The sequence below is a fragment of the Nematocida major genome (assembly GCF_021653875.1).
Source record: "Nematocida major strain JUm2507 chromosome Unknown 2427, whole genome shotgun sequence".
In the NCBI taxonomy this organism is placed as follows: domain Eukaryota; kingdom Fungi; phylum Microsporidia; genus Nematocida; species Nematocida major.
In genome coordinates, this window is record NW_025952954.1 from 254,419 (window position 1) to 271,703 (window position 17,285).

The following is a 17,285-nucleotide window of genomic DNA, read 5'->3' on the forward strand; positions in this document are numbered from 1 at the left end:
TTTTGCCTTAGGCGCTTGCTGGGCTTTCTGCTGGACGGAGATCTTGGTCAAACAGCGGCTGTGCACTCGGGCTATTTTTTTTCATGCACGGTTGGGTAGCGCTCTTCGCTAAACACGCTGCTGTCGTCGTCGCTATTGTCGGGCGTGAAGTTTTGGACAAGGTCTGTCTTTGGGACGTCCTCTGGGGCCAAGTTTGAGCTGTTTTGTGCTATATAGATGGGCCGCGTGTCTGGCAGGTCGAAGGGAGAGAACATATCCCAAAACGTCTTGTTCGAAGAGTCGATGGGTTCATTTTCAGGCAGAGTTTGAGTCGGATTAGGGGGGGCGACAGCAACTTCCGGGTTGAATTCGCCTTTTGCAGTGCTGTTCTTGCGGCTCTTGTACAGCCTGTTGAGGTCAAAGTCTGGAGCCTTTTCCTCCTGGGTGGGCTGTGGCTTGGTTTTATCAACGACTATGGGATATTCCTCCGGGCCAAAAAGTTCATCCGCATTGTCTTGCGTAACCACAGGGTTGCTCTTTGCTGGATTTACCTTTACTACCTTTTCCGACGCCCTCATTTTATTGGTCGCTATTTCCTGTTTTTTCGTGGTTGTCGTTGACGTTGTGGTAGGTTTTTCCGTGGTTGTAGTTGTTGACGTTGTGGTAGGTTTTTCCGTGGTTGTAGTTGTCGACGTTGTGGTAGGTTTTTCCGTGGTTGTAGTTGTCGACGTCGTAGTAGGTTTTTCTGTAGTTGTAGTTGTTGACGTTGTGGTAGGTTTTTCCGTAGTTGTCGTCGACGTCGTAGTAGGTTTTTTGGTTGTCGTTGTTGAAGCCGCAATTTTGTCTTCATACGACTTAATCAATGAACTAACCCGAACTTCGCACGTTTTTACGGTGCTCTTTTTCTCGGACAGCTGCTTTCTTGCAGCCTCCGCTGCCTCCAAAAACTCAGCCAAGAACGCATTCAGTTTAGCAGCCACTGTTTTAGCAGCTTCACTCTGCTTTATAGACTTGATGCTGCGCACGTTTAGAGCTTTCTTAAATCCAAACGGCATTTTCTCTGCCTGTGCAACCATTTCATCTCTGATCTTAAAAAGCTGGGCTTTCTGCAGCCCGAAGTCCAGAGACTTCTTTTGGGCCATATCCGCGCCTGCTTGCTTAAGATCCTTCAGCTCCCCTTTTGCAGCAGATGCACTTGTAGTCAGGGCGTTCAGAGATTTCTGCAGCAACTTTATGCTGTTTTCGGCCTCCTGCAGCTTGGTTTCTAGGAGCTTGTTGTTCTTAACCAATGCGCCGGCTTCCGTATCTTTTTTGCACGCCTGCAGATCATCCAGACTCTGCAGAACATTTTTGTGCCCAGCTTCTCCACCCATACTCTTTAAAGTAGAGCATAATTTGTGCGAATAGTTTGGGCTTGCGTCCTTCTCTATATCGCATATAAAAGTGGTGAGGCGAGGAATTGCCAAATCTTTCGGGTCGGTTTTCGGGTCCTTCCCGTCTTTCAGCGGCGCCAGCGTCTTCTGCAGAGCCTGCAAGGGCTTCTGCAGGTCCGAGATTTTTTGAAGGTTTCCAAGCCTAGCTTTCAGAGAGCCCTTCGCCTTCTCGGTCTTGGCGGAAGCCTCTTTTCCCTCTTTCTCGCTGTCCTTCAGCTTCTTTTCCATGCCTTTTATCTCGGCTCGCATTTTCTCGTTTGCCTTTTTGACCTCCTGCAGCTTCTTTGAGTTTTCGCTTTCTTTCTTGCGAAGAGAGGCTTCTAGGCTGCTCAAATTTGTTTTTTTGGCGTCTAGACTTTTCTGGGTTTCGGCGTTCTTTTGGCTTGTCTTTTTTATCGCACTTTCTACCGTTTTTTCTTCATTGGCTATCTGGGCTATGCGCTTGGCTTTTGCGTCTATAGAGAGGCTGAGTTCAGCTAGCTTTTTCTGGTGCTCTACGTCCTCCTGTTTCTGCTTGCTCTGGACGGTGTCGAGGTACTCGGTTATGTTTTTTTCCCTGCGGGTAATTTCTTCTATCACCTGCAGCAGCGCACTCTTCTTCGCATCCAGACGAAGAAGCTCCTGCTTCCGCTGTGCTTGCGCGCTCTGCTCCAGAGCGATGCTGGAGAGCAGGTGCTTCTGCGCTTTCGAGTTCATCAAGGCGCCGTGCTCTAGGCTGAGAATGCTGGATTTTTTTGTTTTCTTGGCATTTTCTATCTGGGAGTTTAGAATGCTGATGATCTGGTCCACGGCTTTTATCGCCTTTTCCTTTCTCTTGCTGTCGTGCTCGCCTCGTAACGGATGGATGAAGGCTTGGTCAAACGCATTTAGCGCAATCTCTTCCTGGGTTTGGACGCGCCTTTGCTGGGGCGGCGCTGTTCTGGCGGTGGTTGGCGCTGAGGGCGTTGAGGGCGTTGAGATGGGCGGAACCCTGCTGTGTACATGGTAGATGAGCACGTTTGACGAGGAAAGATCTCTGGATATTCTGTGAACCAGATGCCCTTGCATCGACACGCAGTGCCTGGCATATGATTTGAAGGTGTTTAGCCTGGTTATTTCGCGATTCAAAATCTGCATGTATTCGTGTGCTTTGGCATCCTGCCTACTTAACTCTTCAGCGGAACGCACGCTGCTGCCTGTGCCAGAACGCACAGAAGTGTCTGCTATTTCGGAGATGTCGTAGGAAATGATTTTGAAAAAATTCGCTATCATCTCGCTAATATTTTCTGTCAAATCACTTACTGTATGATAGATTATATGAGTATTGTCTATCCTTCCATTCGCTTTTTGCTGGGCTGTTAACAGATGTGAAATTCTGCTGCACATATTTTCGATTTCCTTATAGTTGCTCGGCAGTTTCAGCAGGTTTTCCGAGCTTGGCGAAAGCTTGGACAGATTCACAAGATGGCTTTCTATCGTATCGGCTAGGCCTTTTATTTGCGCGTTGCCATTTTCAACCATGAGCTCAAAAATGTGTTTGTTGATCTTCATCTTCTGTTCTATGTCGTGCTTCTTTGTGTTGTCGGTATTTTCATACAACTCGTTTATCAGAAACCTGATGCCCTCTAAAAAGTTTTGCACTTCGCCTATTCTGTACGTGTAAAGCGCCCGCAGGGAGTCAAAAGACTCTAGCATCTGGTTCTTGTATGCGGGCAGGCCTAGGGCTTTCTGGCTGATGGCTTCTGAAACCTCCAGAGACATAATTGTGGAAAAAGCCTGTGCATTCCACAGTTCCTCCGTCTGGATTTCCTTGTACTCGTTCTGGGTGATCATCGTGCTATCCCAGCTTATGGCATCTTTTTTTTCCAGTGTGTATATGCCATCCAAGGTATTCTGCAGGGTTTCATGTGAACTCGGGAACACGAACATGAACCCAAACCCCTTTGGCTTTCGGGTTATCTTTTTGACTCCTCTATTGGTGTACATGTGTCCTCTGTACGGAGACGAGTCGCTTAAAAATGCAATCTCGCCATCCGGCGGCGTAATTGAATATATCAGCGAATATTTTAAGCTGCTCAGCCTTCTCTCTAGATAGTCGTGCGACTCAAATAGAAAGTATCTTCGGTCTTCCATGGGAGCCCGAGGCATGTATCGGTCTTTATATTCGTCAAACTGGTTGTTTACAAACATTTCTTCTGACAAAGGAGCTCTCGCACCAAAATGCGTGAAATTGCTGACGGCTTGCCCTATAACGCCAATGCCTTGGCCAATCGAGTCTCTCAACCCATTTATGTGCGTGGCTACGCTTCCGCGCGCGTGCAGTATGCCTCCTGTCAGCAGACAGAGTATGCTTATAATTGCTTTTCCTTTCATGGCGTCTTTTTTTAGTATCTATTTATGCATTTGGCAATCATCTATCAGTGTGTGTTTTTAGAGATATAAATGGACAGATTAAATTTCTGGACGCATGCACTGCTTTGCTGCCAGACGTCAACTGCGCATTCATTCGACAGTGCCAAGATATTACTCGGCCGCAGAGCAAACACCTGCCAGGCTTTTTCGGGCGGTGCAATGCAGAGCACACATAGGCTGAATTGCTGGGCGTGCATCCATTTTGTTTCGTGCTGAATGCATGGCTGCTTGTTTTTGCTGTTGTTTGGGCATTTAATGAACTATGATTGGCAGCAGTCATAGAGAAATGACAGAATACACACGTGTTTACATAGGCCCAAATTGAATAAAGCTAAGCTTTCGCACAGATTCTTCCTGCATTACATCCCATTTGTTCACAAAGGCTCACCGCCCTTGGCATCCTGCAGCGCATATGGCGTGCCAGGGCAGTTCTCTCTTTTGCGCTCTGTCCTGTCTTTCTAAAGCAAGCAGTATTGCACTCGGACTGGCTGCATAAAAATAAAATCTGCACTTTCTCTTTTTGTGCTATGGATTTATTTATTTGCCAAATGTATACATTGAAAGTCCAACTCTCCACATCGGGAAAGCACACGGATATATAAGTGCAAATTGCAGGGAGGACGCATATGAACGAGCTAAAGCAAGAGATAAACAACATGATAGCAAACAACATGTTTAGAAAGTCCACTCGGAAAGGCGCAAAGAGCACAGAGGAGAAAATACTTAGAATAATGAGCAGCGGAGGCGGGACCCCTGCGTCAACAATTTCCGCCATACAGCAGAGCCTTGTGTATTTTTTCAAGATGATGGCCAGGGCCACGCCGTCCGAGTTTAGCGGCTCACAGCAGGACAGAGAGGCGTACATGTGGGCCACCAGAAACGCTTTCCCCATAGACTGCAGAAGCAAGAAGTACCAAATGCTGGGATTTTTGGTAAACATGCACGTGTCTGGAAAAGAGCGGGACAGCACGGGGGAAAGAGTCGACAACAAGCTGATAGACGAGTTCTGCGACATTGTTCAGGAAGAGCTGGTTTTTTGGATGGACACGTACAAGTTCTGCCAGATGCTGGACGCTCCCAGCGAGCAGGCTCTGGGCGCAGGGCCTAAGGAGCACCGGAAGCTTTTGGAAACAGCGCTGGACACCACGAAGGTCTATGCGTACAAAATACAGCAAATACGCAACATTATTCCGTTCCTTGAGCTGCGCTGTAAGAAGGTTTCGTACCGGCACATTCTGGAGGACGGCACAGAGCTGATTGCCGACAAAATAAAAGAAAGCGAGTTCCCTCTAAGCGTGCTTATAGACACAGCCATGAAAAGAGTAGAGAAAAACCTTGAAAACGAGGGGTGGGACCCAAGCATGTGCAGTGACGTGAGGTTCCTGAAGGGGATTTCAGAAAGATGGCACGGGCACAACACATTCTGCTACAACCTGGGCCCTGAGTACTACATGGACATCCTGAACGCGTACAAAGAAAAAAACACCAAGGAGATCACCTGGAAGATTGCAGACTACAAGGAGTATGTGAACGGCCTGCAGTATGTGCACATGCCGCTCTCAGAGTGCACCTCGCGGAGCAGAATCTATGCCGAGGGCGACCCTGGCGCGCGCGCGCTGTTTTCCCAGTCGGAAGGCTTCGAGCCGATAAAAGACACAGAGACTGTTTTGGCGTCAGTGAGCGCTTTGGAGGTGGAGAGCGCAAGCTACATTTCAAGGTCGCAGATAGTGTTCAACTTCATCACGTCCACGATTTTGGGGATGACCTCGCTGTTTTTCATGTTTGCCAGCGCGTTTCTCGCCCTGGACATTCTCCCAAACACGCCTGGCAGCCTAGAAGGGCATGCACGCTGGAATGCAGTGAGCATTCTGCTCTTTTTGGGGTGGAGGTTCCTGTGCAGCACAACCTTTTTCACATGCCTGTACGTCATCCACAAGCAAATCGAAAGGTTTTACGGCCTGTTAGGAAGGCCTGCGCCTGCGCTGGGAAAGACAATTTTCCTTATTGCCGTGGTTCTGGTCTCTGTAATCTCCGGATACTTGCTGTGCCACTTTGTTCCAAACCTTACAGAGCAGCAGAACACCATTGTTGTTCTGTATGTGATGGGCGGGCTGTTCAAAATCTCGAATATTATCGACATTGTGGTCCGGCGGTCTGTGTACAAGACAAAAAAGGTGTTTTCCAGCACATGGCCAGCCACTGTCGCCTCGGTGCTGATATTCCTAATTATTTTCTTCTTAAAGGACGTGAAAAACACATTGAGCGAGCCGGTAGAAGGCTAGGAGCCCTCTGCCAAACGGACAGCTTGCAGGCTGGGCACGCTAAGACAGCCCCCGCAGCTCCAAGAAGCTCAAGCCCAAAAGGGCCGCACAGGCCCTAGCACCCCAACGCGGCATTGTGCCCTTGGGAAAGGTGCATCAATATATCTCTAGTGTTTGCCTTTATTTTTTCTTTACACGGGCGCGCGCTTTCCTCGCCCACTCTTCTCAAACATGCCAAGCCATGCCACTCTTTAATAAACAACATGCGCCCAATGTGCAGGGGCGCACTCGCAGCGCCAGAATCCCGAAAGAATGTGCGCACCCTGGCAAGGCTTTGCCGATATGTGCGCATGCTCAGAACTGGAGCGGGGAAACCCGTATTCCCGTGCAGCGGCTTGCATGCATCCAGAGCGTCAGCGCATAAAAAAGTGCAAACATGCCAGCTCTCAGAAGAAGCTCATACGCCTGGGGCTTTTCTGCAGCGACGTCCCAGAAACCAGGCGCCATTCCTGCCCGCAGAAGAAAAGCCTGCAGCCACGGGGGGCATTCGCGCACACGGGCGCTTGGGTCTTGGAATAGGCTGAAAAGCCAGCTGAAAAACACGGAGACAGTGCAGGGGCAGGCACACTCGCCGCGGAGCAGATGCTTATAGCGCTTTGGCGCAGGGGGCAGGTCGCACGCGGCAGCCAGGTTTGAAAACTCGATTCGCGTTCCCCGTTTTTTCAGCATGCGGGTTACCTTGGAGAAAGGGCTTGGCGCGTTTTTATCGGCCTCCACAAACCCGGACAGGATTTCCAAATACTCAGTGAAGAGCGGGTTTTTCTCGTACACCTTCTCGAACGCAGCCATAAACCGCCGCTTGAAAATTGCGTAGTACTGCCCCCGGTTTTCCTTGAAAGTCTGGCTGTCCTTCGCAATGATGTTTTCCTCGTACGCTTTGATTGCGCGCTTCAGCTCGTCGCGGTTTTGCTGCGTTGTTTCCTTGAACTTGTGCCACAGCCGCCCGTCAAACATGTCTTGGTACAGCCAGATGATGTCGTTGATCATTATAATGCTGCTCCATTTTCGCACTATTAGTTTGACTTGCATTGCAGCGCGCAGCTGATGAAACGTAAGGCGCACGCCCTTCGGCGAGTGCGCCACGTCGACGCACGTCTTGCGCAGGTCAATAAGAAACTCGGTGGGCCGGGAAAAGTTCTTCACGCCCTGCCGGACCTCCAGAGAAGAAAAGTCGTTCAGCCGAGAGAGCAGGTCTCTCTCTGCAAACACGTGCTGCATTTGCTCCAGCAGGTTGAACCAGTACTTCTTCTCCCGCACCAGCATCCGGCTCAGCTTGAGAATGCACATCTGGTACAAAATCGCGGTTTGCGTGGGGTAGCTGTGGTCTTCCTTGTTTCGGATTGCAATGTACACGTTTGTCCACCGCGTCATCTTCTTCTCGATTTTTCTGTAAAACAGCTCCCGAAGCACCTGGGCGCTTTTTTTCTCTTTCAGGCAGGTCCGGATTTCGTGGCTCTCGTGCAGGCTGAAAAGAACGCACATCAGCGCATTGTCTATTGCATACTTCTGCGCCAAGTAGTGGTCGTAGTCGTACATCTGCGGGGCAAAAAGGCCCTCCAAAACTTTGTAGTGGTCCGCAAGATAGAAAGCAGCACACTTTACAGAAAACTGCGACATGGTGCCTGCCAAAAGGAGCGCGTCTGCGCCATCAATGACTTCTATCTCGTTCGGCCCCATATTTGCCCGCTCCTTAAAGACCGTTTTGACTTGCTGCGTATACCCATAGTCTTCCATCCCGGGTCTTTGCGCTAAAATTTTGCTCGTGCGCGTTTCTAAAAGCCTGCTGCTTCTGCTTTGTGCAGCGCCAGCACACACGGGCCCGGAGCACAGACAAAAGACGTGCGGCCATATGCTCGCGTTCACACCAGAACCCGTTCGATCTCTGAAGTTAAGCGCGTGACAGCTTTGATAGTACTGCGATGGGAGACCGCGTGGGAACACAGAGTGCTGCACTTTTTGCCCGCATGTCTTTTTGGAATAAAAATGCTGCTCTATCAAAAATGTGGCTTTGTGCGGGGATCTGCAGAAACTTGAGAGGCTGCGCACGTGCGAAGGCGGCAGGGCGCATTTTTGCAATTGCAGCTCTGCCTTTGGTGCTTGGGGGCGCTGCCGCGGCGGGGGAGAGCGGGTATTTGCCCAGAAGAGAGCTTCGGGAAACAATGGAGAAGTGGTGCAAAGAGTATGAGGGCGGCGGAGTTTCTTGGCAGGCCTGCAGGGAGATGCTGCAATGTGCCAGGAAGTGCAGCATTTTGGACGAGCTGCAGCTTCCTGCTGCGAACAGCCTGTCTGAGTGTGCAGAAGCAATTATATATATGCGAATAGAGGCGCAGAAAAAAGGAGAGTTTGCGTCGAGGGCTGAGTCCACGATTTTGAGCCGGATTTTGTGCAGAAGAAAGGCCCCGTGTATCAGCTTGAGCGTTTTCAATCTGCACGAAGCCAGCCACTTCCAGAGCATTATCGACGGGCTGGGCGCACAGCACCGGATGCTTTGCGAAAAAGACATGCAGCAGGCAGACGCCCTCAAGGAGTTTTTGGAAACGGCTGTGTGCATGCAGGAGGCAGTGTGCACGATGGGCCAGCGCCTGCACACAGCTATTCTCTACATGAACCTTACAATAGAGGGCTTTAATGAGATGGCAAACCTGGAGGCCGTCTTGTGGAAAGACCAGCAGAGCGGGCCTGTTCTCCAGAGCATGTCTACTTTGATGGGGCTGCAGCTTTTTCGCGGCGATCACCCCGACAAGGCTGCCAGCATGATTATTCAAATAGAAAAAGCGTTTTCCGACATCTCCAATGTGTACAGCCGGTTTTTCCTAAAGGCGGCTGCTCGCCAAGAATGTGATGTTGCTTGCGCCTCCGCTGAAAAGAGCTGCGATCACTGCGCGAATATTGCGCCAATGGACATATGCGAGATGTGCCATGCCATATGCCAGACAAGCGCGCAGATAGACCAGGAGATACGGAAACAGTGCAAGCACACCATTTTCTTCATTAAAAATGGCGTTTTTTCGCCCTCGGTGTGATCGCTCGCTTGGGGCAATGCCTCTGCAGCGCGGGCTGGCTTGTGAAACCCCGCTTCTTGTGGGCCGGGCTCTTTGGTTTATGCGCTGTTTCTGTATAGCTGCCCCTGAGCACAAAAATGATCGCTTTTGTGTGGTCGGCTTGGCAGCAAAAGAGCAAGCGCAAAGAAGCTCTGGCGCAGCAAGAGGGGCGCATCTTTTGCTATAGCCAGAGCGCATGGGAGCAAGCCAAGCCCAGAGCTTTTTGCATGCAAAGAGAGCAATAAATCGCCAGCAGGTTACTTCTACCGCGCGCTGTGGCGCCATTCGGGCATGCAGCGCGTTTTCCAGTTTTGGAAGCTTTTATTTCAAGAATACCGACAGGAGTGCGCAGCCTGGAGGACAGGCGCGCGGTTGCAGTGGCTTGGGAAACCACCGAGCAAATGCCTGCCCGAATTCACTGCAGCCAAACAAACGCCCTTTCAGCGCCCATAACTTGTCTTTGCACGATGTTTTGCATGCGAGCCCCGTGTGATTCCGATTCCCCTATCAAGAACTTTTATATATTCCAGAAATCTTTCAATTGCAATAATGCTGAAAAACACACTTCCCTTTTTAGCAATTTGGGTTGGATGTGCTCTGGGAGCCAAGGAATCTGGACAGAGAAATCTTTTTTGCAATAGCCAAGAAAGGCGTGCTGCTTCGATGGAGGGCGAGAGCATCTGCCTGAGCTGCAGCCTTCCGCCAGCTGGCCCGGCAAGCCCAGGAAAGCATGTCTCAGACCGCCCCGCACAGTTTTTTAATGGAGCCTCTGGCAGATGTGCTTCACCTTTGGAGCATTCTGGGAAAATAGACGACCTGCAGCACCCAAGCAGGCAGGAAAACAGCCCGCTGAATCGGGCGGGCGTCTTTTTCCGCGTCATTGCATGGACGCCTATGAGCATCCAGTGACAGGCATGCCCAAGGGGCGCGAACTGCCCAATAGAGGCTGCAAGCGTGCCTAAACCCAAGAGACAAGAGCAAGCCAGACGGAGAATAATCCCCAAGTCTGTCTGCTTAGTAGGGAGTTTTACAAAAACGGAATGGATTTATAGAGGCGCACGCACAGTGCTTGAAGAGCCTCTATACCAGGACAGGCCCAGGCGGTCATAGAGCAAAAGACAGCTCGCACTATGGGCGGGTGTGCATATAGCAGAGCGCATAAGCCCAGGGCTGCCAGGAAAGAGTTCTTGAAGGCATATCCTGCTGCCTTTGGCGCCACACATGCGAAATACCAGAAGCAATGCCTGTATGGATTTCCATGAAAGCACACAAGCGCCAAGCACGGGGTGGCCAGTGTCTGGAAACCGCAAAAGTATGCACAGAGAAAGGACAAGCAAGGGGCGCGCCAAAGAAAGCCTGTCTATTTACATTACATATTCAAAGACTCAATTTACAAATTCAAGACGTATTCTCTTTGGTTATGCCGGACTAAATTTTAAAATTCGCAAACATAGCTAGTTTTAGGAATTTCCCAGAGGCTTTCTTGTAATAGCGCGCAGCACTTCTAGGCTCCATGTGGAAAGCATTTCCATGCATTAGCAGTGCATATAGGTGCTGGCTGAGCCCCACGCTTTGCTTTTTAGTGTGGGAAGCAATCCAGTGATAGCCTTCTCGAAGCATATGAAAGCAGGCTGCTTGGCTTTGCCAGCACGCAAAGCGCTTGGCAGGGCGCTCGAGCTAGCTGGCTATGCAGGCATGGCGTTAAAAATAAACAAAGCAAATTGCATCGCGTAGGGTGTTGCACTTGTCTTATGTGCCTTAAGCAGCACTCTGGCCGGCTTTTAACCGCTTCTTTTTCTCGGCGCGAGCTGGGAAAGCGTTCGGGTTATTCGGGGCTGGGCGTGCGCACTTACAAAAGAGCTTGCACAGCAAGCGCATAGGGGCATGTCCAGGACAGCCATGCAAATCCCAAGCTGTTTTTCCTAAACCACGGCGGGCGCGTCCCTGCACGGCCTAAGCTTTGCTTCGCGCAATACAGGAAACAGCTAGTCCGCCGCGGTATAAAGAACTGACTGCTGATAATTTGCAGCCAGATTTTGCTGCTGTTAGATGGCATCACGCTGATTTGAGCAGAAATGCACGTATAAGAGGATTTTTTGTGTTTGAAGAAATGAAAATAGTTTTCATAATAAATTTGCTAATATCTGAAATAGCATGCCAGTATCTCTCCCATGAGATTTCGTTGGCTGGGCATGTCTTGAAGGTGCTTGATGACAAAGAAAACCAAAGAATCGTGTGCCCTTGGTCCTCGCTAAGCATGACGGCATGGTACATATGCAACCGTCTGAATCTTATGGCTGGAAGAAGAATGTACATGCCGGACATTTCTAGCGCGTACACGTTGCAGTATATCGGGGTTTCCGAAAAAAACCACGAAGTATACAAGCAGACAAGAACGGCGCTGCAGGACCAGGCAAACCAGATTGAGGAGCAGCAGCCAAGCAAAAAAGCGCAAAAAGACGCTAGATACCGCAAGGAGTTCTGCGAGTGCGTCATAAAAATGTTTCCGTCAGCGGGCGAGGTGTTTTCTATCTTTGGAAGAAAAGGTAGCTCCTTCACCTGGCTTCTTCGAAAAGAATGCGAAGGCAAGCAGGCCATACATCTTCTTGCTTCGCTTTTTCTTCTGAGCGAGGGCATGGACATAAAGATTAAAGCAACGCCGACAAAAATTGTGATCCAGAGAAAGCATCCGGTCAACGACTTTGTGGTGTTTGAGGCAGACGAAGACAGCGCCGACGCTGGCTTAAAGTTCTCGCTGAAAGAAGCAGAGTACATTATAAACTTTTTCAAGCAGTACAAAGAGGGCATGAGACTGCCCACAACGCGCGAAAAGTTTTTGGAAGGCGACTTTCTAAACAGCCCCCAGTTTCTCATACAGATGTACATGTCCTGCTATTTGAAAAACTTGCATGAGGTTAGAGATCTGGTCGAGACCATAAACACGATGCTAATCAACCCAAGCTTTGGCCTTAAAGGCTCTCCCGAAGCACATGCCCTATACGACTGCCTTTTTATTTCGGAGAGCAGAATGCATGAAGCTCTAGAATACATGCAGCCAGTTGTGCAAATAGAGGGCGGGCTTTCTAGTCTGAATTGGTTTCCCTTTGCAGACCGAAATAAGCTGCCCATGCCCCGGCGGTTGATTGTATACAACAGAAGCTTGCGCTTGTTTTCTAAAAAGACGTTTGCAGCCTCTATGGAAATCGGGCTTTATGCGCTGTGTTGCTGCCTTGCATATGACCCAGAACAGGGCAGGTACATCGCAGAAAGTATGTCCAAACGCGCAACAGCGGACTTGAAGGAGTTTTTTAGAGAAAACAGTGTGCCCGAGCGGGCCGGAATTTGCAATGCTTTGCATGAGTGGGTCAAGGTGGTCTCTGATCTTCCAAACGAAAGCATTAAATACCGGATGCCCTGCAGAAACCAGCTTGAGCCTGGAATATTGAACTTTTTTCATGTGATTGCCCATATAACTGGGACACTGCCAACGCAAAAGCCCTATTTGGACTGGATCTCAACCAAGATAAAGGGCAAAGACCCCCATTCCGTATACAATGAAGCATACAAGTGTTTGTGCAATCTTGTCCACCGTCTGTCAGTCAACAAGAACATTAAGCTGGATGTTGAGAACTTTGGAAAAAACACCCGAGAAGATGGGACGCCTGAACTGTTTGGAAAGCTGATTTTAAGTTACTGGATCGGCCAGGGCACGGTTTCGCAGAGGCTTGTTCTGGAGTTTACCCGAACAAATCTGCACATCAGCCTCCCCCCCATAAATGTGGCCTACCCCAGCGAAAAGGCAAGGCTTCTGCAAATCGCACAAAACGTTTACAGGAGGCAAAACACGTTTGTTGGGCAGTTGTTTGCACATTATATCGATCTGACTGTTGCACAAATAAACTGCAAAAAGAAAGACACCGATTTGATGCAGAAAGCACAGAGCCTTTCCATGGAGGTGGTGAAGGGCGACCAGGGAAAGATAAAAACCTTGCTTTTGGAGGGGTGCTTGCACAGCTCGGCATGCAGGCTTGAATTGATTGACCGGCTTTGCATGTACGGCAAAGGAGAGGGCGTGGAGCTGACCGAGCATCACCCAATTTCGCGGTTTATTTCCAACATCATAGGAAACACGCGACTTGAGGAGTTGAGGGCGCAGAGGTTTCTTTTTTCTGCCCCGATTCTCACAGGGGTTCTGAGAAAGATATGCCCTAGCGTAGGCATTACAGAAAGCAGATACAAAGAGCTGTTTAAGAGCCCGAGCCTGCTTTTCAATATATACAAGTATGCAAACAGCGGGTACGAAAAGGCCACAGACATACTTCTCGGCTATCTAAAAGCGTACAAGCGGGAGACCGGGGAGTCTATTGCCTCAGGCATCCTACAGAACAAGAAATACCAGGTGTCGGGCATGTTTAAATGTCTGTTTTTGGACAACACGACAAGAGGCGTCGAGGCGCTCTCGGAAATCATCTTGGCGGAGGGCGAAGAAGAAAGCGCTGTTTTTTTGAAGAAAACGCTAGACTTTGTGTGGCTGGGCTTGGCCATAGTCCACAAGAGAGACCATCCTGACCTAATTGCGCAGTTGTATGCAATTGCAGATCCAGACGCATTATACAAAAAAGAGCCTATAGCGTTTAGCAGGCTCAGCACCCACCCCATCCAGAACATTACAAGCTACATAAGAGAAAACAAAAAGGTCATTATTGGCAACAGTGACAACAAAAAGCTTGTGAACGTGCTAAAGGTGCTGAAAGCAGTGTTTTCCAGATAGTTCAAAGAAGATTGTGGGAGCGCAGGCGGCTCCAAACAGAGCATCCATAGCGCTTGGCACGTGGCTGCTTCTTTACACGCATGCTATACAAGGCTCGGCGCAGGCGTGGTTTGTGCCTTGAGTGATTTTTCTGAACAAAGTGCAAATATGAAGAAAGCCTTTGAAAATAAAATTTCCTCTTGAAGTTTTTGCTGTTTTCCTGCTTTCCAGCGCGCCAGCTGCCTAGAGATGCTATTTGAAGGCGCTGGCGCATGGGGCGAATGTTGGCCTGCCAAAGCCTCAATTCTTGCAGCGAAGGGGCTTGCGGAAAGGCCTCTGCATCTAGGACTTGTGTTCGCTTTTTATTGTGCGCTAAGGGCTTGGCTTGCCGAAGGAAGTACTATTTAAGCACATAAAGCTGCACGCCATTTTATTCGGGCGCGGCTGTGGATTTGTAAAGACTGGTTGGTTTGTGCGGCCCATCTCCGGCTTGCCTGCTCTTTGCGTTTTTGCAAGAGCTGAAAAAAAGTGCAAGAACCTAGAACAGAGTTGCCAGACCAAAGGCTGCGACTTTCTTGTCCAGACTCCTCGTCAGCGCAGCAAGTAGGCTAAAGGACGGCTGCAGAAAGCTGAAGAGTGCACTGCTTCGCATCTGCGCGCGCCCCGCCTGCAAGATGACTTTGTTTTCTAGAAAAGCAAGGTGCTAGGCATACTTATGCTCATCAGCGGATTTTTTTTATAATCATGCGAATATTCATTGGCATCCTAATGGCACAGCAGATATGTGCAAGGCTTTCTTTTTCGCAGATTGAGCGTATAAACAGCATGGTGTTCGAAGACGGCGCGGAGTCCAGAACGATAAACACAACCGGCCCTCTTAACATGGCGCGCGGGTATATATATCGCGAAAGAGGGTTTATGCACAACAAGAGATTCTTTTCACCTGAAATCAGAACAGTGTACAGTGCAGGGCATCTTGAGGACAGCGCTTCGGGGAATGTTGTGCACACGTACGAAAGACACCCGGAGAAGGACAGTGTCTTTAGGTTCACGCAGAACATGTACATAGTAAAGCCGTACACATTTGAATACCACACTGCGCTTATCTACATGTTTCCGTCAGAAGACGGCGAACTCTCGATTGAAACCAAGCAAGAGGACTCGTTTTTCAACTTCCTTCAAGAGAGGTCTGTCCGCGGGCAGGACATGTACATTCTTGCGTCGCTTCTGCTGCTGAGCGAGGGAGTGGAGGTAGACCTCGAGTATGAGAAGGACACAAAGAAGATAACTCTCTGGAAAAACAACGAAGACACACGTTTTTTTAAAGCGAAAATGCAGACCCGCGCGAAAGCCCCGCAGCCCAATGGCGCAGAGTTTGTCGAGCAAACCAAAGCAGCTTGCATTATCCAGTTCTTTAAAAACTACAGAAAAGCAGAAAGCCCGCCCTATGCAGAAGATGTGTTTGCGGAGGGAGGCTTTTTGAACAGCATGCAATTTCTGATTCAGACATATCTGTTTGAGTACATCTCTACAGAAGAGGACATGCGCTGTTTTTGTATGTGCCTGTGCAAAATACTAGAGGACACAATACTGTTTCTGGGCAGGAACTACAGCACGGAAGTCGCGCAGAGAAACGCAGTCGACGCGTTGAATAGATGCTTTGCGGTGGCTGGCAAACACCCAGACCCTCTGCTTAGCGGAGTAAAGGCAATTTGCGAGTTTAAAGAAGCAGCCGGGTTTCCGTTTATACAGGAAAGCCAGATGAACACCGATGTGCCGGTGCAGGAGCATGGCGCTACGGCTCAGGGGCTGGGCGTGGAAAGATTGAGCTGCAGTAACAGTGTGGAAATGTGCATATACTTCTTGCTATGCAGCATCATATACGACAAACAAACGAAAAGCTTCTGTCTGGACAGAATTCCTAACGCCTCAGAAGAAATGCAGATGTTTTTTCATCTGTACAGCGAGCCTGAAAAAACAGTCGGCATTGAGATGCAGAAAAGTTGGGGTGCTGTTTTTTCAAGCCTGGCCTGCGAAAGCATTGTGTACCGGGAGAGCGCAATCCAGAAAGAGCGCACGCTGCATGCAGGCTTTCTGAACATGCTTCTGGCGATTTATGAGATAACAGGGCGGCTTGCCTGTGAGCAGGGGAAGCTCCTCGCAATCCAGAAAAGGCTAAAGCAAAATGTAAACCCGGGCATAAAAGCCATCAAAGAAATTATTGGCCATATTGAAAACATGATTTCTGACTTTTCAGGAAGCCCTGGAGCGTCTGTAGTGCTTCAGCACCCTATTAGCAAGCCCGGGATAGACGGGGGGCTTGACGTTTATGGCACCCTTGTGATTTTATTTAATAGCGGGGAGGCTTGGACCAGATTTGAGCTTAGCATGCTTCATGAAGACGGCAGCGCCGGCAGGCCTGGGCCCGCCGGGGTGAAAATAGACTCAAACAGGCTGGACTGCTTGAATAAAGCGGCCGCCCGGGTTTCTCAAATAATGGAGGGCGATTTAATGCGCGAATCGTTTTCAGGCAGCCTGCTTAGACACTATGCAACAACGCATATTGACGGATTCCAGAGAAGCAGCCGGAAGTACTTAGAAAACACAATTTGCCTAGCAAAAAATATAGTGAGCGGCTCTAAAAGCATGAATGCGTTATTTGTCATGGAAAAAATAGAATGTTGGAAGAAAAAGGACGTTATAGCTGCAGTTTTTCTGGCAAACTATAGAGAAAGCAGGAGCTGCCTCAAAAACCCGCACATCTCTATTTTAAGGATGGTTCATAACGTAATAGGAAGCGTTTCCCTTGGGCACAGAGTTGCATATTGCACTCTCCTATGCATTCCTATACTGTTAGGGGCGCAGGAGGATTTGCCTCCAAGCATAGCCATTTCGGATCTGCAACAAGCAGAGGCATTTAAGGACCTCAGCTTAAATGACACTCGAATATACATCATTGCGCTTCTCAAATGCCCGTCAGTTATGCTGGAGGCCTTTTATACATGCTCCAGAAAAGCCTGCGACTTTTGGATCGCCAGCGGAAGTGCAAAATCCATCAAGCCTTACATCTTGCATGCAGTGTTTGAGTGTCTGTTCAAAAAAGGGGACATGGCCGCAGCTTGCGAGCTTTCCGAGCTTATTTTGCAGGACAACCGCGAGCAAGCGCAGGTCTTGGACCAAGAGCTTCGAGAGGCTTGGGCTTCCATTTCCAGCGGCATGCAGGATATTTCTCAGGAGTTGGCATACGCCATACACATATTTGCAGAAAGCGGAAAAAGCCGATTTTCGGAATAACACATCTGGAGAAGCAACAGCATGCCGGATGCAACATTTTGCAAAGCCTAAACAATATAAAGTAGGTTTACAGAAG

The 17,285-nt window shown here is 49.3% G+C and overlaps 7 protein-coding genes across 7 annotated transcripts; 5 read left to right on the top strand and 2 right to left on the bottom strand.

Moving 5' to 3' along the window:
• Positions 1–71: 71 nt before the first annotated feature.
• NEMAJ01_0669 (uncharacterized protein) lies at positions 72–3,764 on the bottom strand (the record flags this gene model as incomplete). Its single annotated transcript, XM_047914507.1, has 1 exon — positions 72–3,764. The coding sequence occupies one exon, from the start codon at positions 3,762–3,764 to the stop codon at positions 72–74; it is 3,693 nt and encodes a 1,230-aa protein (XP_047770464.1).
• Positions 3,765–4,429: 665 nt separating this feature from the next.
• Positions 4,430–6,085, top strand: NEMAJ01_0670 (uncharacterized protein; the record flags this gene model as incomplete). The annotated part of the gene is made up of 1 exon (XM_047914508.1): positions 4,430–6,085. One exon carries the CDS (start codon positions 4,430–4,432, stop codon positions 6,083–6,085), a length of 1,656 nt encoding a protein of 551 aa, XP_047770465.1.
• Positions 6,086–6,418: 333 nt separating this feature from the next.
• Positions 6,419–7,858, bottom strand: NEMAJ01_0671 (uncharacterized protein; the record flags this gene model as incomplete). The annotated part of the gene is made up of 1 exon (XM_047914509.1): positions 6,419–7,858. The coding sequence occupies one exon, from the start codon at positions 7,856–7,858 to the stop codon at positions 6,419–6,421; it is 1,440 nt and encodes a 479-aa protein (XP_047770466.1).
• A 230-nt stretch (positions 7,859–8,088) lies between these two features.
• NEMAJ01_0672 (uncharacterized protein) lies at positions 8,089–9,147 on the top strand (the record flags this gene model as incomplete). Its single annotated transcript, XM_047914510.1, has 1 exon — positions 8,089–9,147. The coding sequence occupies one exon, from the start codon at positions 8,089–8,091 to the stop codon at positions 9,145–9,147; it is 1,059 nt and encodes a 352-aa protein (XP_047770467.1).
• A 567-nt stretch (positions 9,148–9,714) lies between these two features.
• NEMAJ01_0673 (uncharacterized protein) lies at positions 9,715–10,074 on the top strand (the record flags this gene model as incomplete). Its single annotated transcript, XM_047914511.1, has 1 exon — positions 9,715–10,074. The coding sequence occupies one exon, from the start codon at positions 9,715–9,717 to the stop codon at positions 10,072–10,074; it is 360 nt and encodes a 119-aa protein (XP_047770468.1).
• A 1,201-nt stretch (positions 10,075–11,275) lies between these two features.
• Positions 11,276–13,936, top strand: NEMAJ01_0674 (uncharacterized protein; the record flags this gene model as incomplete). Its single annotated transcript, XM_047914512.1, has 1 exon — positions 11,276–13,936. One exon carries the CDS (start codon positions 11,276–11,278, stop codon positions 13,934–13,936), a length of 2,661 nt encoding a protein of 886 aa, XP_047770469.1.
• A 723-nt stretch (positions 13,937–14,659) lies between these two features.
• Positions 14,660–17,209, top strand: NEMAJ01_0675 (uncharacterized protein; the record flags this gene model as incomplete). The annotated part of the gene is made up of 1 exon (XM_047914513.1): positions 14,660–17,209. The coding sequence occupies one exon, from the start codon at positions 14,660–14,662 to the stop codon at positions 17,207–17,209; it is 2,550 nt and encodes an 849-aa protein (XP_047770470.1).
• Between the last annotated feature and the right edge of the window lie 76 nt (positions 17,210–17,285).